The 18,787-nt window shown below is 42.1% G+C and overlaps 2 protein-coding genes across 2 annotated transcripts in view; one reads left to right on the plus strand and one right to left on the minus strand.

Moving 5' to 3' along the window:
* susd6 (sushi domain containing 6) overlaps positions 1 to 11,077 on the minus strand; it is a 31,243-nt gene extending 20,166 nt beyond the window's left edge. Inside the window, exons 1-2 of the mRNA XM_070849427.1 lie at positions 10,878 to 11,077; positions 4,437 to 4,598 (exon numbers count right to left, since the gene is read on the minus strand). Of these exons, the coding sequence (XP_070705528.1) occupies positions 4,437 to 4,557 (121 nt within the window). The 5' untranslated portion in view covers positions 4,558 to 4,598; positions 10,878 to 11,077. The remainder of the gene's footprint in view (positions 1 to 4,436; positions 4,599 to 10,877) is intronic.
* Positions 11,078 to 15,201: 4,124 nt separating this feature from the next.
* Positions 15,202 to 17,835, plus strand: acot20 (acyl-CoA thioesterase 20). Its single transcript, XM_070849287.1, has 3 exons — positions 15,202 to 15,686; positions 15,806 to 16,008; positions 16,392 to 17,835. The coding sequence occupies exons 1-3, from the start codon at positions 15,230 to 15,232 to the stop codon at positions 16,980 to 16,982; spliced, it is 1,251 nt and encodes a 416-aa protein (XP_070705388.1). The 5' UTR covers positions 15,202 to 15,229; the 3' UTR covers positions 16,983 to 17,835.
* Positions 17,836 to 18,787: the final 952 nt, after the last annotated feature.

Here is an 18,787-nt window from a genome sequence, read left to right on the forward strand (position 1 = left end):
TAAACACACAGGTAATGAAAGAGAAAGGCTGATGGGATTCGACCAGACTGCCTCTAATGGGCTCTGGTCTCACCTGGCTAATGGCTGGAGCCTTTAATGGAGAGCGAGAGAGAGACATCACATGAAAAGGGGGCTGTGTGTGTATGTGCTCGATATTCTCAGTCACAGACACACAGTGATTTAGCAGTCCTAATTGCAGACTGGTGATCTAGTGGTGCTGCAGCTTGCTGTGGTTTGGCCAGTGGCTTCCAACACCCCCCTAAAAGCCCTCTTTGTTCTCACATTTCAGAAAGGAGCCAGCCAACGTATTGCTTTACTTCTGCCTGCCTGCAAACCGCCTTGCTAACAGGACTTAAGGGGACTATTCTGAACAGTTAATTGCACAGAACCATTGTTCCCCACCCCCCCGGGCTGCACTGTTTGTAAACCTAGTCTATCTAGCAAACTTTCTGCAAGGGCTGGAAACCAACAGTGTGCAGGCACACTCACACACTGTGGCTTTTTTGTAGACACACACACACTCATTTTGTTTGGCTACAGGAAGCTACAAGTTTCAAAGACTACAGCTGTTTGAAGATGCCAGAAGTAGGGCACGGCTCATTCAGATATTTTCCTCTGTGGTCAGAGCAATGACGCTATGCTAGCCACTAGAGTCTACTCTGTTATTAAAGAGAAAAGGGGAGTTTAAGTCCTTTTCCTTGAGCAACCCGACTTTCGAGAAAATATCCTCATATCCTTGGGCTGGTCACACACACTGATGCAAGACCTGACAAAACAAGGGGACCTGTCAGTGGAATAGGCCTTCATCAGGTGTAGAAAAACACATTCAACTCAGGTCAAGAAGGCACAACAATCGATGTCAAAAACAAACACAAATCTCAGAGGAAATTAGGAGGCGTCTCTCTGCTCTTTCTCTCGCTCCCCTCTCCTATCACTTTGCTCTGTTCCTTTCCCTGTGACTCCGCTTTTCTTCCAGGCCCGGGGAAAGCCATTTCCTGTTCTCACACATGAAAATACATAAACGTCACCACCACACAGAGCACACAGCAGGCCTGTTTGTGGGAGGCTTTTCGCCAGCACTTTCCTGTACCGCTTTGACTCAACTTCAGAAGACAATGGGGTTTTAGAGGGCATCGTTTTTCCATTTAAGTGGGCCCACAAGGATGGTCTGAGCCTTTTGGCCTGCTGACACATAACACTGTTGGAGCAGAAAACAAGGCATGTGATCATGTGAATAGACTCTTTGGTGCATCGAGTTCCCATCTTCACTCTTTGTGTTCTGACTCACTGTCTAGGTCTACTTCCTCACACAAACCACAAAGGCTGCTGGTTATCCTGTTCACCATGAACAGCTGAGCGACATGTAAAAAAAGACACATCTCGGACTGTGATTAGTTCTAAAACTTCCTCGGCCCCAAAAGGCTTTGTGACTACTTCCTAACTGAGCATATTAACAGATATGAGAAATTATTGTCCTCCTGACCTTTCCACAGAAACCATGAGGCCACTAATATAGAAGCAACCACAACCTTTACTGCCTATCATTCTGCCTCTCCACCCCCATCACTTAAAGGCCACATTTCCTAAAAGAGTAATATCCAGACAAAGACCAGGAGTGACACATAAACCTCCATAGACCAAAAAATAGAGATTTTATGCTGCTATGTGCTGTATGATGGTCTCCGGTGTTGCCAGCATGCAAACACTGTACAGTGTATTTTTTTTAAGTATCCATTTCTATTCATACCTCCCACTGCTATTTGAATGAGTCTGGAATAAGCCTGTCAGCAGCGATGAAATTTCATATTCATGAAAATTTCCAGAGCAATCTCCATCCCAGGAACAAGTCAAGGGATTACCTATGTGAATTATGTATGGTGAGCAGGAGAGAGAGGGAGGCCAGTGAAGAGAGCAACTGATAACATGATGACTTTAAAGCTTTAAAATGTGCCTTTGTGGTAATATGTCTAATTATAGATTTAATTTCATACTTTCATGCAGTAACTGTGGATATTCATGTTTTGGTTGTTTTAGTGTTGTCATTACGGTTATATCTTCTAATGTTTACATACACCCCATTTATGCTGGTCTGATTTATATTCACTTTTCTTGGCTGTATTCTCCTGCAAAGAAGAGAGCCTATTTCTTGTCTAAAAGCATTTAAGTTTCATAGAAATAAATCAACAGAAAAGGTATTAGAAAGGAGCAGTAGGTTTTGTTTAAAAATATACTTTCAAGCTTTTTTCCTCTTATCAAGGAGCTGTTATCTTTCATTGCCTAATATAAGTTGCTTGTGATGTTTGATTAAATATTGATGGTCACACTTTTTTTTTAAATCCCCAAACCAATGGACTCATTCATCCATAACATATTAGGGAGGAGGTTTACTTCAATAGTTTGCCTGGAAACCTGTGCATAAGCCACTCACTGGTATTAATCACCTATTTGAGCTGCATTTGATTCCAGAGAGCAAATATCAAGTGCTGTAAGCCATTTTGAAGAGCCAGAACTCTTTAACGGTGAGTCAGCATAAATACTGCCTCGTATACGGCAAGGAAGTAATTATGCTAGAAATACACAGCTATGACCGCACCTAAAAATAACCTTTGTAATGCTGTCAGTCCACTCAAAGCATCATGTGGAATTTTCCATTATATTTTTGAAAACTAGATTAATCACAACATAATATAATGCCAGATGTAACGTGAAACAAAGAAATACTGTAAAAACTACAAAGGTAGATCGATTGGGTGTACTGTTCATGCAGATTCCTTCAAGCAGCTACTGAGATTGTTGGTCTAGAAAGATTCAGACCTCACGGTTCATAACTCATCTTTAAAACAAGCCAGTTGAAAATAGTTGTGGTTGTGGAGTCTAAAGAACTATTTGTCCTTTTCCATCAGCTGACTGGCAGTCTTAAAGGTGCAGGTGCATCATGGGTACTGAAGACAAATTCTTGGATGCACATTTGTTCCAATGTAATGTGCCAAGTGTCACAAATATGCTTTGTGTTTGGATACACTGACTGACACTGCCAGAATTTTTGGATACAACCTCATGCTGTATGTCATATGTATAACGTCCACAAATAACCAGAGTATGTGGGGCACACAGAAAGATAGGTCTGCACACACACACATATACACACACAAATACAGTACGCACAGCACGTGGGCTAGGGATTTGAGGACACATTTCCTCAGTATTGGTAGGCAGTGTATGCGTGTGTGCTGGATGCAGAACGTGAGCATGATACCAGCCCCTCTGGGCTCTACATGAATCATGTGTATTGCATAAGACAGAGAGAGAGAGAGAGAGAGAGAGAGAGAGAGAGAGAGAGAGAGAGAGAGAGAGAGAGAGAGAGAGAGAGAGAGAGAGAGAGAGAGAGAGAGAGAGAGAGAGAGACAGAGCACACTAAGGATCAGCAGCACCCTCCCCTTTCCCATCCGCCCGCCCATCTATCTCTCTCTCCTCCCTCTGTTGCTGTTTCTCACACTCATACACACATTCATTAAAGACATTTAAGAAAGAAAATCAATTAATGCTTTAAGAACATCTCAGAGCCTTAAACCAGCCCTCTCACACACATTTACTTATTCACACATACAGTCCTCCTCCTCTATGGCAAGGACATCTGGCACATTTCACAAGTTGGCTCTGTGAGGGGAGTGTGTGTGTGTGTGTGTGTGTAGGTAGTGTGTGTTTGTTTGGGGGGAGGGGACTGGAACATTTGGAGGGCTAAAGTGAAAGGAAAGCTTGCACGAGTGAAGGGGTTCAGTGAGTGCATGCCCTCAACACTGTATTCCTTTTGAAGAAACAAAGGGCACGAACTCTGTATGCCCTGTAGTCCTTGATAAATACCTGTATGTTTACTTTAACCTCCAAATGTGAACCATATTTCCCTCCAATGCAGCACAATCGATTCAATTTGAAAACCTCATAGTTCACATTCAAAGATTGCAATCTGAGATCTCATGCTGAAATACAAAACCTAATCTGAGTGTGGTTGTGGGGTACTGAACAAAGCTGGCTAGCTGTGCTAAAAGCTCTCAGAGGACACAAAATGTCATGGCTGATTAAAACCTTATGACAGCAATGTGACCGCAGACAGCATCATCTCTCTGTTTAACTCAATAGTGAAGGAAAACTGTAGTGACTCATTAGGGCAGTGAATGGATTCACAGAGTGGGTGGGATTGAGCTCTCAGCTGCCGTTCAGAGGCAGAGCAACCTGACCAAGCCAAGGGTAAAGGAAGCCAATTTATTCTAACTGACCTGCAAGACACGGGGAGAATAGACTCTAATCAATTCACAAGAGACGAGCAAAGACGGGCAGAGACGGGGAAGACTGCAATTTAGTTGATGTTTATCATGTGGGATCAGGGACAGAGAGAGGGAAAAAAAACATATGTGTGGGTTTGTGTATCTGTGTCTTACCTGATGCGTGACCATGAGGGAGCAGGGTGAAGAGGAGGAGGAGTGTGGAGGCAGCCAGCCTGTGGGCTAGAGAGGAGGAGGACGGGGCTCTCGTCTGAAACGCTACCATTCCATCGCACATCTTTTCCCCCGGCGACCAGCGAGAGTCCTCTACGGCTTAACCTGTCCGGGCCACATAGAGAGGAAGGGACAGAGAGGGAGGGGGGAGGGAGGACGCGGATTACTATCAACATTCAGCTGGGATTATGTAACCGAAAGCAACACAGAGAGACAGCAGGGAATAGAGAGCTACAAAGACTGGAAGAGAGAGAGAATGACAGAGAAAAGGTCTTCTCTGCACGGCATCAAGTAACACTTGGTACAGTGATAATAACAGCGTGAATGACTGTATTTCCTCTTCTCATGCTTTAGTCCCTGCATCCTCCTATTTAAACCACTCCCCCCAAGACAGACAATTTGCAGCTCTCATTTTTGAAAACCACCCATGGCAGCAGCAGCAGCAGCAGCAGCAGGAGACTTCCTCTGATCTCCTCTCGATCCACACATTTGGCTCTGCCACGAGGTCTAACTAAATAAACCAGCCATTACACTCTGCTGTAGATGATGAACCAAAGAAACTGATCCCTGCTGCTGATGAGGTAGCACGCTCAGGGTGAGAGAGGCTAAAAATGGGCGAAAAACAGTCAGCGCAAAACAGAACAGCGATTACAACTGCAGCCTTTGCAAAAAATCCTGATTGTCAGGATAAGAGCGTGCCCAAAGAGCTGCATGTCACCGCAGCTTCATTATGAAATTAGTAACATTTCAGGGAGTTCACAACTCGGGCTGCTCCCTGCTGTTTGGGCAGCACTGCCTAGCAGCCATATCTATGTGTATTAGTTACTAGTTCAATATTACTTTGCTTGTGCATTTAACAATAAAATCTTTGTAGCAAATGTAGTAATGAAAGTGTCGTGACAAAGACGGTACAGTACTTACAGTTGAGTGATAAACAGATGCCATACAACGTCTGCTCTGCCATATGCTGCAGATTGTTATAAGCGACAGTTTGATGGATTCATTAAGTAAAGATAACTTCACCATGTCCTACTTCTGAAATATCTTCTGTCCACTCATATGGCCAACATACTGTATAAACTGGTGATAGATGTATAATATATTTAACAGCCAATATCAGCCTAATAGACTTTTGCTTTGGTCCTTGCACGACTTACTACAGACTTTAAAAATGTTGCTCCATTTGTCTAAGTTCTTATCCACTAAAATGGTATCTGTTGTAAATGTCTGCAAAAAAATCTGAAATGCAAATGTAAAATCAAACACTGCGTTCAAAGAACAGCTGGACGGCAGCAGAGAGCAGCAGGGTTAGAAGAGTTATTGTGAGACATCTTTAAACAGCGTCAGAGGGAGAAAACCACATCCATCTGCATGCAGACAATAACACCCCCAACCTCTCTTGACAAATCTCCCTTTGTGATACCAACTTAACCAACTTCCTAAAAGCATTTGTCAGCTGATTGGGGGGATACAACGAGTCGTACACTGTCATTACAGAAATGAGACGCAGGTGCGCAAAGTCTTGGTTATGTTGCTACAGAGAGACTGGGCAGCAGTAGCTGTAGTTGCGTTTTAGGGGGAACTAGCTTACTGGCAGGCAGCATATACTCAAGAGAGGGCAGAGGGCCCATTACAGTTACACAAGGCTGCTGAGCTAATGGCTACAGTAATGGCATGGCTGCACTTAGAGAGCTGCCAATTAGATTGCAGATGTGCTGCGTGGCACTGGCACTGCCACAGACGACTCAGAGATACTGTAATGAGGAAAATAACTGTAAACACACATGCACACATGGTTTGGACGACTGTAAACACTCCACAGAGCTGAAATGGATACTCGAGTAACTGGTCAATCAACAGGAAAAATAATCAACTACTTTGGGTGGTTGATTGTATGTTTAACTCCTAAAGATATTCAGTTTATAGACATATATGACATTTGAGAGGCTGAAACCACAGCTTGGTTGCAGTTTTACAAGGGAAATGGCTGAAAAGACTGAATTAAATTATCAAAATAACAAGAAAATAACTACATTAGGTGGACGCACATTAGTTATCCAAAATGGAACAAAATCAGTAGAACTCAAAGAAGGCCATGAGAAGTGTGTGTGTATGTGTGTGTTTAGTCTACCTTTCAGACTGCTATAAATCAGTTTCACTATGTTCTGTAACTACCTGTGCTTCTACATTTGAGTGTCCTGTCCAGAGTTACTTTTTAAATCACCAAAGATCAAGAAAATTTAAACTGGCAGCAATTTTCCAATACACACAAACAGCCCGGCCCCCTGCTGCCTGCCACCTTTCTGATATCAACAACAGTAGGATGGAGAGGCATACCTGCATGCGGTGCAGGCCAGTGGGAGAGAGTGACGTAAGCTGGCTTTGGCAGGACAGTTTGGGTACTGCATTGAGCCAAAGGGCAGACAGTCAAAAATAAATGCGGGGGACCAGTGCCAGCCATTTGATCCATAGATGCTTTCTCATTTGTCCATGTTGGGATCAGAGCGCTGCTCTTGGGCCTGGCTTACACGGAGGCCCTATGTTAATTCAGATGATGTTCTCGCCGGATAAACGTCTTCGAAATATCAAGGACAAACAAAAGTCAGAGGCGGGACAAAAAACACGTGTTTTGTTCAAAGGCACTTGTTGGGATGTAAATAACCACTTGGGATGGCACTTATAATGCAGGGCTGACCTCCAGAGAGAGCTAAGGGCAAAGTATTGACCAGCCAGTACGTTTGCAAAGTGAAAACTTAAGCAGAATTAGCTTAATTGCTTTCACACAAGAGCGTCTGAGAAAGGAGAAAGTCATTAACTCTGTGCTAAGGTATCCCACAAAATACAGCATACCAATTAGCTAGAACAAGATAGCTCAGAGCCTTAAAGGAATTTCTGCAGATCTTTTAATGCACTGACTTCATGTTCGTGCATTTAATTGATTAATAACACAGCAGGCAGTTTGACAGAAAAAGAACAGAAATACTTGGAGCTTGACATGTTACAGTAAAGAATGTGTTGCTATTTTAAACTTCAAGCGATTTAGTTTCTGTTTCCTGAAACAACATTTTGTATCAAGCCACACAAACAAACACATCCTGTCGGGAGCTGCATGTAGCCAGGTGACGTTAGCTGTGCCAAATCTCAGTTCAGGGCCTGTAATGATGTTGGTGTATCCATCCACCCATCCATCCATCCATCCAGCTCATCCTTAAGGGTCATTCTATATGGCTGACATTCAAGCCATTATTGCAGTATAAATACTCTATTACATTAGTGTCATTGGAAGGGGACAGTTGTCAGGATATGATGTACATTATCAAACCTGAAGCTCCAGTAGAAAGACTACTGAAAAGAAAACAAGAACAAGCAGAAAGCAAAAGTCATGTAGACTCACTTATCAGATTCATTAAAAACATGTAATGACGATGACACTGCTGGTGCATAAGCACAGATGTTGCAAGCAAGGCAAACAAACACCTGGCTTCATACGAAAGAAGAAGACTACTTCCTCGTTTCATACTAAATACTGCTCTGTGTGGCTGGGACTACATGCAATAGTTAAAAAGAGTTCGTTTTTGAAAAGACATATGACGTGCCACTGTAAACAGAGTGGCTTTTTAACTGTTACTACTTGAAAAATAAGGTTTTCACAGCATAAATGCGTTGTCTATTTAGTCCACCACTTGGGGAAAAAACTATGCAGCTCTCCACTTCAGACACCAGAGTGACACCCAGCCAGCCAGCAGGCTGCTACTGCAGTTTTTTCAGCTGCCCGGGGCTCCTGGAATGCAAAGGGAGCCAAGGAGAGCAGCAGCGCAGGCATGTGTCCGGGAACAGAGAGCACTCAGTGTGCCAAAGAAACAGCCGGGAGGAGATTTCCACCCGATAGGCCCCAGTGCTACTGCGGCTGGTAGAGCCCGCCTGGGCCTGTGGAGGGAGCCCAGAGATGGGGCTCCGCATGGCAGCACAGAAAGGACCCTTTGTTACCAAGTATTATGTAGTGTTAAGCCCCACAGCGCCCGTGCATCCCTCTGTACTGCCGCAAGGAAGGGGAGAGAAACAGACAGAAAGATGGACAAGACAGGAAAAAAGCATGGAAATAAGAGAACATAAGGAGAGAGAGGTAAGATGAAACAAGAGAAGAAAAAGGGGGCGCACTAAAAATAAGAGAAACACTGTAACGTGTCATGTTGACAGTGCTGAAAGGTAGGGAAATCTGAGGATGGGATTGAAGCCAAAGACAATGTTCTTATCTTTACTCACAAGATGTTTTCTCTAAGCTATGTTGTCAAACAGAGAAAGCCTCTGAATGCTGGACTGGGAGTTATAAAAATCCCACTGCAATCACACAATGGGTTTTAAATTGAGAACCATTAAAGCTGCACATTGTAAATCTGCTAGTTCCTCTGTGAAAGCCAGAGCATGTGCAATGTTTAAAAAACAAAACAAGTCAGTCCGAACAATGGGAATCAAATGAGTGATTGTGACCGAGAAAAAAAAAAATCAACTCTAATCATGTCTGCAATGAAAACCATTTTTTGAGGTTTGAGTCAAGTCACAAAAAAGTGGAACTCACACCGTGCAGCAAAATAAGCTGCCTCTAAATACTTAAGCAGAGATTGGGCATTGTTGAACACTTGGAATATTGTATCAACAAGCCTCAAGTGTCATGGAATTTAGAAGCATTACAAAAGTAGAACATGACCTAGCAGAAGCGGGCACATTAACACGCTGAAGAGATTACACTGTCTCCACATAAAATAATACTGCCATAAAAAGTCTTAGTAGGGCAATGACTAAGTGCAAAAAGCACACTGTTTGGTCAGTTTTAGTAGCCCACTGTCAGTACAATACTCACTGTCAGTGGGTTTTATGCTTGTGTGGGCAGAATTAATTTACAGCACTGATAAAAAAAAAGCCTCTTGGGGGGACAATATGGATTAAATCCTACACCATGGTAAATGTCCTTTTATACAATTTTGATATAGAGCGTCATATTATACAGTTAATACAATAAAATCTATTGAAAAATTGGATAGTTTAGCCAAAAAGGGACAATCCTGTCTGGGTGTTTTATCCAGTTTTACAGCAGTTTGTCTCATTAATGAACAACTCTAAGGACAATCCACTGCTACCACAGAGCTGTAAAGGGATAGCTACCACAATATAAACAACACATCTGACATATGACAGATAAACACGTCCCACAGAATACATGATCACATGTCTCCAATCCAACTCTCACAAAAACGTGTCCAGACTATTTGCTAAGAGGGAATAGCCGCCCTGGATCTCTGTCCTCTCCCTGACTTCTCTGATCTCTCAGAATGAAGTTTTGATCTTTGCTCTTTATTGCCATGACAAACAGCAGCTCACATTTGGACTTCCCTGTCCTTTACTATGGTAGAGAGTCAGATCTTACCTTAACCAGCCAACAGGAAACGACTCAAACTTCTGCAGAACATAAGCGTGGGAGTGGGACATTACATTTAGTGTTTAGGAATGTCTGAGCACCCAAAGCTCACCATTTACATCCCTGCAACTGTATCAAACGTGGTCAACAGCCCTCACAGCAGCTCTAAAGCAGAGTCACACGCTTCGACACGTGCAACTGTACTGCGAGCTATTTAAACAAAGAGTGTGGTGGGCTGCCAGCACTACACACACACACACACACACACACAGCCGGACAAAAACAAAGACTGAACCAAAGCAACCTCATTGTAACAAAGTAATACATACAATTGTGAGGTGTTTGTTTCGGTGAGTCCCACGTTTATGCACATTAAATAACTCGGATATTACGTGACAACGTTTTTAAAAGAGCTGTGACACAGCGTTTATTAATGTTATTGTACACACGACCAATATCGATAACCATAAACTAAGATATGCCCGTATTCATCCAAAGGGAGATTATTGTGTAGGAGTTGCTCAGTAACACAATACACTTTCCAATACAGTGACGCTACAGTTAGAGGAGAAAACTAACTAGCTCGTCGAGCCGGTCTTTATTGTGTCTCTGAGCACTTTGTCAAGCGAGGGTATGATAGCTGATTTTAAAAAAACACCCACAGCCAACTTTAAATACGATAAACCAGCTCTAAAATGTTGCCATTAGTTAAGCTAACGTTGACATATATTAACGTTTGTCACTAATCGAGCTAGCTTAATTAACAACACACTTCGTTAGCGTTAGTTGACAAACACAAAACTGACAACCCCATTATTCTCCATGGTAATTTGAGTAAACGCTGCCCTGCTTGTTTTGTGTTTTTAACTATACGTACTGTCTGTACTATCCAGGAAGGAGAGAGACGGAGCAAGAGATCTCGTAGTGGCCTATCTGTGCTTAGCTTGCGAAAAAAAACAGACAAGACTCACCAACGTAAAGGTTACCAGCGGCGAGCCCTCCTCTCTCACAATCGAGGCATTAACGGCCGTATAATTTGGGGACACCCCAGGCAGAAAGTGGCAAAAAATGCTCCGAAAATACGTATGTTTTCGTCGTGTACTCCCGTCCGCGGCGCTCTGTTGTTCCCTTCCTCGGCTCTTTATTGTAGGTGTGCGGAAACACTCGCTGTGAGAACTCTACCAGCTGCCTCGCTCTCGCGCGGTCTCCATGGCTACCTCGGTAAAAGGGCGGGTCCTAATATGTCAAGCCAACCACAAAGCTCGGCTTCAAAATAAAAGCCCAGAATTTGGTGGTGGGAGACAAAAGAATCGACAAAAAGAAAAAGAAAATACAGCGAGATTCGGAGCAACATATAACGCAAATATATTAGCAAGACAGTAGATGTTGCAATTATTATTTTCTACGTGTCTCTCTAGAAAATTTCTTTTTCACATTGCATTACTATGATGGTTACGTGCAGATTTTGGCTACCAAGCTGCAATAATAGAATCTAACAAAGTGGGTGAACGACTTCCCCTCGGTGATCCTTGAGAGCCATATGAATAAACAAAACTCCAGGAAAATCATGAATTGCATGACATACTTCTTCTTATTGTTACTTTCTTTATCCAATCATTTCCTCTAAAGTGACTTTTTAAATGACAGCAACAGCTGTTTAGATCATTTAGAAATTCTAAGAAATTTAAGATGTAATGAAAATGAATGATGATTTGACATAGTCCTGTTTACCTGTGTTACTATAAAGATTTCAAAGCTAAAATACAAAATAGTAGTGCATAAAAGACTGTGGATGTCCCATGTTTTTGTGGTTTCAGTTTACGTTTGCATCTTGAGCTATATGATGCAATTTTTAGAATCTTTTATGATGTCTGTTTGTCCACTTCCTGAAAAAAAAACATGTTTTTCTTTCGATGTGATTCAAAGTTTGGAGCTTTTTTAATATTTATAATGTCAGACACTGAAGATGAAGAGAGGGTTCTTCATCTTGATAGGAGTTGACAGGCAACTCTCAACAAAAATGGAACTGAACTCGGGAATGTATCGCTCTATCCCAGTTAAAATCTGATATTTGTGTTTTATTAATGTATTCTGTGTTGTCAGTCAAACCAAACTAAAATATTTATCTGCCAGCACCTATAGCTATATCATCTGAAAGGTTCTTACAGCGATTGTGTGAACTGTCAGAGATGAGTGAAATATTACACAGTCGTGGCTGATGCCTGCGCTCGGGTGTTTCATCAGAGCATCTGATATGGTTTTTCTTTGTGGCTCCTGCTGCTAGAGAGGTTACATTATCACAGCATGAATATGCATTAGATCTACACTTAGAGGAGTAGTTGTTAAACCAAAAGAGGTGAAATCTCATTGTACTTTGCTGTAAGATGACAATAAACAGTTCTTACACATATTACATTTGAACCCCTGACCCCAGGGTCACGATCATTTCCGTTTTTCGAGCTGACATCGAACTCCCCTTTTTTTTGTCTCATTCACCTCTAAACACATTGGAAAACAGTTATTGATCATTATTGATCGTTATTGGGTATATTTGAGTACATAACATACACATCTGTGCTGTATTTACTCAAGGTGCCTGCAGATAGAAGACATAAAAGAATGAGTGGGTGGTAAATTCACTTTCATTGACTCAGAGTGGAAAAAAAGAGAGATCTCATCATACCTAAGCGCAGTTCATAGTGCACCGTTACCTTGCAAAACATAATGCCTCACTGCAAAACTGGTTGTCACGTATTCTTTCAGTCCTTATGTTAGTCATATACTCTAAGAGAGAAGCTTTGGCAAACATCTCTGTCGTGAAGCTAGAGATCAGGAAACATTTAATCAGTAATATCATAGACATATGGAGTGGTTGTTTCATAGAAGATGAATGGGTTATTGATTTTCTGGATCCATGAAATATGTAGGGTAGCTATGGCATCTGGGTGTATTGTAGAGAAATGTTGACTGGGAAGGCAGAGGCCATGTCTGATTGTAAGGCGAGGACAATTTCATCCATTTTCATCCTTTCTTTTGTCTTCTTTTTCACTCCACATTAGAAGTAATAAATCGGCCAAGACAAAATGTCTAGTACAATGTATGGAGCTCCCAGTGCCTTCAAAAAACTACACTCACATTGATATTTACCACGGAGAGATGATCTTTTTCATGATTCAGTATTTTGTTGATAAGCACATCAATGGCTCTTTTTTTTTAACATTAAACTTGATATTGTATGTTATGGCTGTCCAATTTATATTTTGCTGTTTTATCTATTCATTCCTTTTACTTTTAAATATTTCTTGTGTTGCCCTTCAAATGTCGGTGTAAATAATCTGTCTCTGTACTTGTGATAATGCACATTTAGCAAATGGTGCAAAGGTCCACTCCAGTCATGCGGAGCATCTCATGCAATGGTTGTAAATAACAAAGAATCTCATAACCCAGCGGTGACTGAAGAGGTGCTCCTCTAAATATAAAAATGCACACTAGGGTTGAAAGATGCTAATTGAAACTATAACATTAACGTCTTTGGCAAAGACACTACTGTTGGATGTTTACATGCTTTTTGATCCTGCATAGCTGTCATTAAATCTACTTTCACACTCCCCAGTTCCAGTTAAACTGGGCTTCCTCCCTGCTCTCTATTTAAACCCACATCTGTCTCATTTTCTCCTCTTTGTCACGAAAGATTCCTCTCCTTTAGAAGAAACCTTCATGATCCCCAAGGTTTTTAAATCCTGGCACCGGCCAACAAATGATTAGTAGGATTAAACTCCTGATAAACACCTTGACATATCATTTGGTCCTGTAAAGAACCTCTGACAGGACAGATGCAGGTCTACCCTGGAGATGAATGAGCCCAGTGTCCTGCCATTTTGCTCATTAATATGAAAATATATGCAGCAAGGTGGTACAACATCTAATCATAGAATCTATTCCATGGGGGGACATGTGGTGCAAATGAGTTCCCTGTCATTCAGTGTCATTGTCTGTGATAACACTAAGGTTATACCCCAAATACCGTTCAGCCCGCTGTGATAAGACATAATATCAAACGTTACTCTGGCACACAAGGGCGTCATAACCTTTCAAGCTTCTCCAAGTTTTGTCCCTGTGTGCTAATGCTGACATCTAGCGGCTGTGTCACCTTCCTACATACAATAAAGACTCCTCAGTGGCTCATATGTGTGTATATACCTATATGGACGCTTTCATTCCACAGGGGGAATTACTCCCTGCTATCTTTGTCAAACTGTCATAAACTTATCTTTGGATTTAAATTTTTGGAAAATTTACTTTATGTTTAATCAAAGACATACGATAAGCACGAAAGCGACACATTAACCAAGAAACAAATACTAGAAGCAGATGATCCAACAACCGACTTCCCCTTTATTTGGTAAAGTGGTTGCGCCCGCTTGCTTCCTACTTGGTTACTGCCCCCATTGCAAACATTACTGCTTCGTATTTGTACAGGTACCGATTTTCTGTCACTTTCTAGCTGCTAGGTATCAATTTGTTAATGTGGCATGTATATTATGACCCAAACCAGGGTCATGCTGTTCGAAATAAAAGCGGTAAACAAAAACAAAAACTATAATCGAGCTCAAACCTGCAAAGTGACTTTCTTGCTAACTAGCTAGTTAATTTAGCTAGTTGTTCTGGAGGAATTCATCCATAGTTGAGATTCTTGTGTCATGCTGCGCTTGCTAACAACTCGTCGCTGGTTCTTTTTCCATCTGGAGAGTAGTCAGTTGTGTTGCTTGACCTTTCACCCAGTTAGACATTATACGTGTGTCCCTGAATGCACTCCTCTCCATGAACTGGACTTCCTCTCTGGTTTTCTTAGTTAGCCACAGGAACAACTCGATCACGTCGTCACTGACAGACTATAACTATGTCACCATGTCAGCACCTTCATTTATTTCCTGCAGAATACATCATGCTTGTAACTCTGAACTGTGTTCAGGCTCAGGGACTCACTTGCTTCTGCCTGTATTGATAATACGCAAATGTATTGGATATTCAACACTTAGCTTAGACACCACACATATTGGTGTGTGGTATAAATACATTTATAGGTACTAACTCATTGTGCATCATTAAATATGCTCACATGTTCAAATTAAAAGAAAATGAATGGAAGATCCTGTTTGGTTTGGTGAATGTTTGATGTAAGATGACTTTTGATAAAGCTGTAGGACATCATGGTGCATTTTCTTCTCTTAAGGCTATAGCACTGATTACATTCTTTATATCCTTGACAGACGGATTGACAACACAGCTTGTACCAGCAAGGCACCCATCCTGAAGGGCTGCTATGGCTTACTCACAGATCCGCCTGAAACTGCTCCCCAGCGTTCGCTGTCTCTTCGACAAACTGGTGCAAGTAAAAGTTGAGGGACTTGCTCCTCACAAAGCAGTGGAACTGAGGTCCAGACTGGTTGACGACAGAGGGGTGATTTTCAAGGCCTCTGCCCTGTACAAAGCGGATGAAACCGGCCAGGTGGATGTCTGCCGCGCACCCTCTCTGGGAGGAAGTTACACCGGAGTGGAGCCCATGGGTTTGTTTTGGTCCATGGCACCAGAGACTCCACGCAGCAAGCTCCTGAAGAAGAATGTGCTCAGCCCAACTCGGGTGGAGATAGAAGCCCTGAGTGGAGAGACTGGTGAGCTCTTAGCCTCTGAAACCAACGAGAGAGGATACATGACAGAGGGGATGAGGAGAATACCTGTGCAAGAGGGAAGAATACGAGGAGTCCTCTTCATACCACCAGGTTAGTTGGTGCTCCGTGAGTCAGCTGACGGGAGCCGAGACGGATGCATAGAAGTAGGAGAGACCTCAGCATTCTATTTATGTGTCCCGCTCCCCTTTTCATCCTCTTGTATTCTCCAGGAAAGGGTCCATTCCCCGGAATAGTGGATCTGTACACATTTGGTGGACGTCTTACAGAAGTCAGAGCCAGCCTCCTGGCAAATAAAGGTTTTGTAGTTCTTGCACTGGCCTATATTGGCTACCAGGACTTACCAAAAAAACCTAAACAGTTGGATTTGGAGTACTTTGAAGAGGCTGTGGCATATCTGAGGAGACAACCAGAGGTTAGTAGTAAGGATAATTGCATTTATAATATTAGAATGTTCATTTTAACCCCAATGTGTGATGTTTATTTTTCTTTTTTCTACACTAAAGTGAGAATGTACCAGAGATATAGATCCATATTGGTATGTACTGTGTCAGTGTTGCCTTGTTCTGGCTACTTTCTGTGGCTGTGACAGGAACTTTGCAAAGCAAATTATTAATATAAAGATAATTCTGGAGCTGAAACATAAGTTAATTAATCTATTAATCAATGGACGGGTAATTTATCTGCAACCATTTTGATAACTGATGCCAAACAACCTCTAGCTCTAGCTTCTTATCACGAGAATTTGCTGCTTCTGTATATTCTAAACGCGATTATTAACACAGCACCTCTGCGCAGGTTAAAGGTCCAGGAGTTGGCATCATATCAATCTCTCACAGTGGCGGCTTGGCTTTGCTGATGTCATCTCTCCTCCCTGGGATCTCAGCGACCGTCTGTATTAACGGCTGCATCGCAAATACTGTGCTTCCTTTACACTACAAAGACATTGTTTTTCCTCCACTCCCCCCTGACATTGAGAATGTTAGAATCTTAGACTCTGGCCTTATAGACATACGTGATGCCTTAACAGACCCTTCCTTGGAAACAAACAGGGCGTCACTGTTTCCAATCGAACGCGCCAGCTGCCAATTCCTGTTTGCCGTTTCTGAAGACGACCACAACTGGAACAGCGCGTTGTTTGCCGAGCAGGCTGCCGCTACGCTGAGAAAGCACGGCAAAGAGTCCTTTAAGGTGCTAACGTACCCTAAAGCTGGACACTTTTTGGAGGTGCCTCACATGCCTTACTGTCCGTCTGGGTTTCATGGAGCAGTAGGGATGGATGTGATGTTTGGAGGGGAGCCAAAAGCCCATTCTGAGGCTCAGCTGGACCTGTGGGAAAGAGTCCAGGAGTTCTTCAAGAGCCACTTGGACAACAGGAGCACTTGCTAGCAAGCAGTGCTGCGGCAAATGCCTCAAGCATCCCAGAATAACCGTCCGTAGCTGTGCCTTTTAGCTTCTAACGAATTGAATTTTCAAGAGCGATAACAAATGAGCACTTGTGTTTAAACTTGAGTTTTCTAAAACAAACTCAGCACGCCAAAGTTCAAACAGTTTTCCCCCCCCCCCCATAAGCTTCAATGTGCCAAATCAATTCTGTTCCACAGCAGGAATTTTGACTTAAAGCAAAAAAGTCCCAGGTGGAGCTAATGCCATTAATTCATTGAAGTATTCCATAAAGGCGAGGCAGTGAGCGAGCCTGCACGGCACCAGGACGCTGGAACTGACACATCTAAGCAGCCATCGTCACTGTTATTAACCACAGCCACGCTTTTCCTGCAACGACATGACAAAAGTGTCTGCTGTGAAGATGACCTCCAAAATGAAACGTGGTAACATCATGTGTGACTGGAAAGCGATCTCTGAGCGTGTGGGATGACTTAAGCCCTCTTCCCTCTTCGTCAAATGCAGCATTATCATTCATCGTATGAATCCCCAGCGTTGGTGATTAACGTTAAATTATTCTGTTTGTGGGCTGGCTGATAATTCAGCATTAAATTGTACTGACTTTGAGTGGTAAGTGATTGTGCTGACATCATCAGATTGTGTTACCGTCTTACAAAATGATGCTGTGCAGGTGGAAAAAGTGAGATGAGATTAAAAAAAGTGACATTTATAAACTAACAAGATTAGTTATAATTTCTTGTTGAGCATAATGCTAACATCGAACATTAATGTGATTTTTAAAAAACATGGTTCTGCATACATTTGCCACATCATTATACTGATTTAAGAAAATAATATTATTAATAAAAGTGGATTGATTTCAAACATATTGTCCAGCTGTGTGTATGGCAGTAAAACACTTATTTTGAATAGCAGAGGATGCTGTACTTCTTCTTTTAATAATAATGTGATATCACTGCTGTTAGTTTTAGATTTGAATGTGTGAATTACAGTCTTACAATCAGTCTCATTAGTTTCCCAGGATACACTTGCACAAATTCTCATGTGTGCAAATGTTGACATCCAGTGGAGGCTCAGCCTTCCTACATTTAACTCGGATGTTCCTTACACATAATGCGAGACGTGTCTTGTTCCGTACAATGTAACACGAAGCAGGCTGGGAGGAGAACTTCCACGATGAAAGGCTGTGAATAAAAGTGTAGATTTTAAATTAATTTAATCCCATGTTTTCCGCTTAATCCCATGTTTTCCACTTAATTCCCATGTTAAAGCTCAAAATCTTGGATTTTTTACTTTTTTCTTTTCACATTTAAGGGCTGTTGTCTGTTTCAAGAGGAGGTGAATTTACCTTGATGGTGTAAGATTTTGTCTTAGGCATCAGGGAGACACGTTCTAAGACGTCACCTCAGCCATCTGTGTCTTTATGGTGCAGACATGAGTAGCATCTTTCTAAACCACACAATGGAAGAAAAGACTTAATCTGGTGAATCCGTCCTCGTAGCCTCTCAGACATCTCTATTATGCTGTTTGATTAAATATGAATACAGGAAACGTATACAGCATCACAGAAACTATTTTTTTTATCAAACACAAGTGAAGCTTTTTGAATCTGCTTCATTTTTCTATGCACACTAATTCTCCTCCTGTTCCAGAGAGGTTTATTTTCCACTGTTTCTACTGAAATGTTCACATTCTCACTCTTACCTCTTTAATTCATTGATCCGGTGCCGCTTCTCTGCAACTGATCCATGTGGGCATCTCCTCAAGGGATTCCTCGCTGGCTTACGCAA

The sequence above is a fragment of the Pempheris klunzingeri genome, chromosome 18 (genome assembly GCF_042242105.1).
Source record: "Pempheris klunzingeri isolate RE-2024b chromosome 18, fPemKlu1.hap1, whole genome shotgun sequence".
In the NCBI taxonomy this organism is placed as follows: Eukaryota; Metazoa; Chordata; class Actinopteri; order Acropomatiformes; family Pempheridae; genus Pempheris; species Pempheris klunzingeri.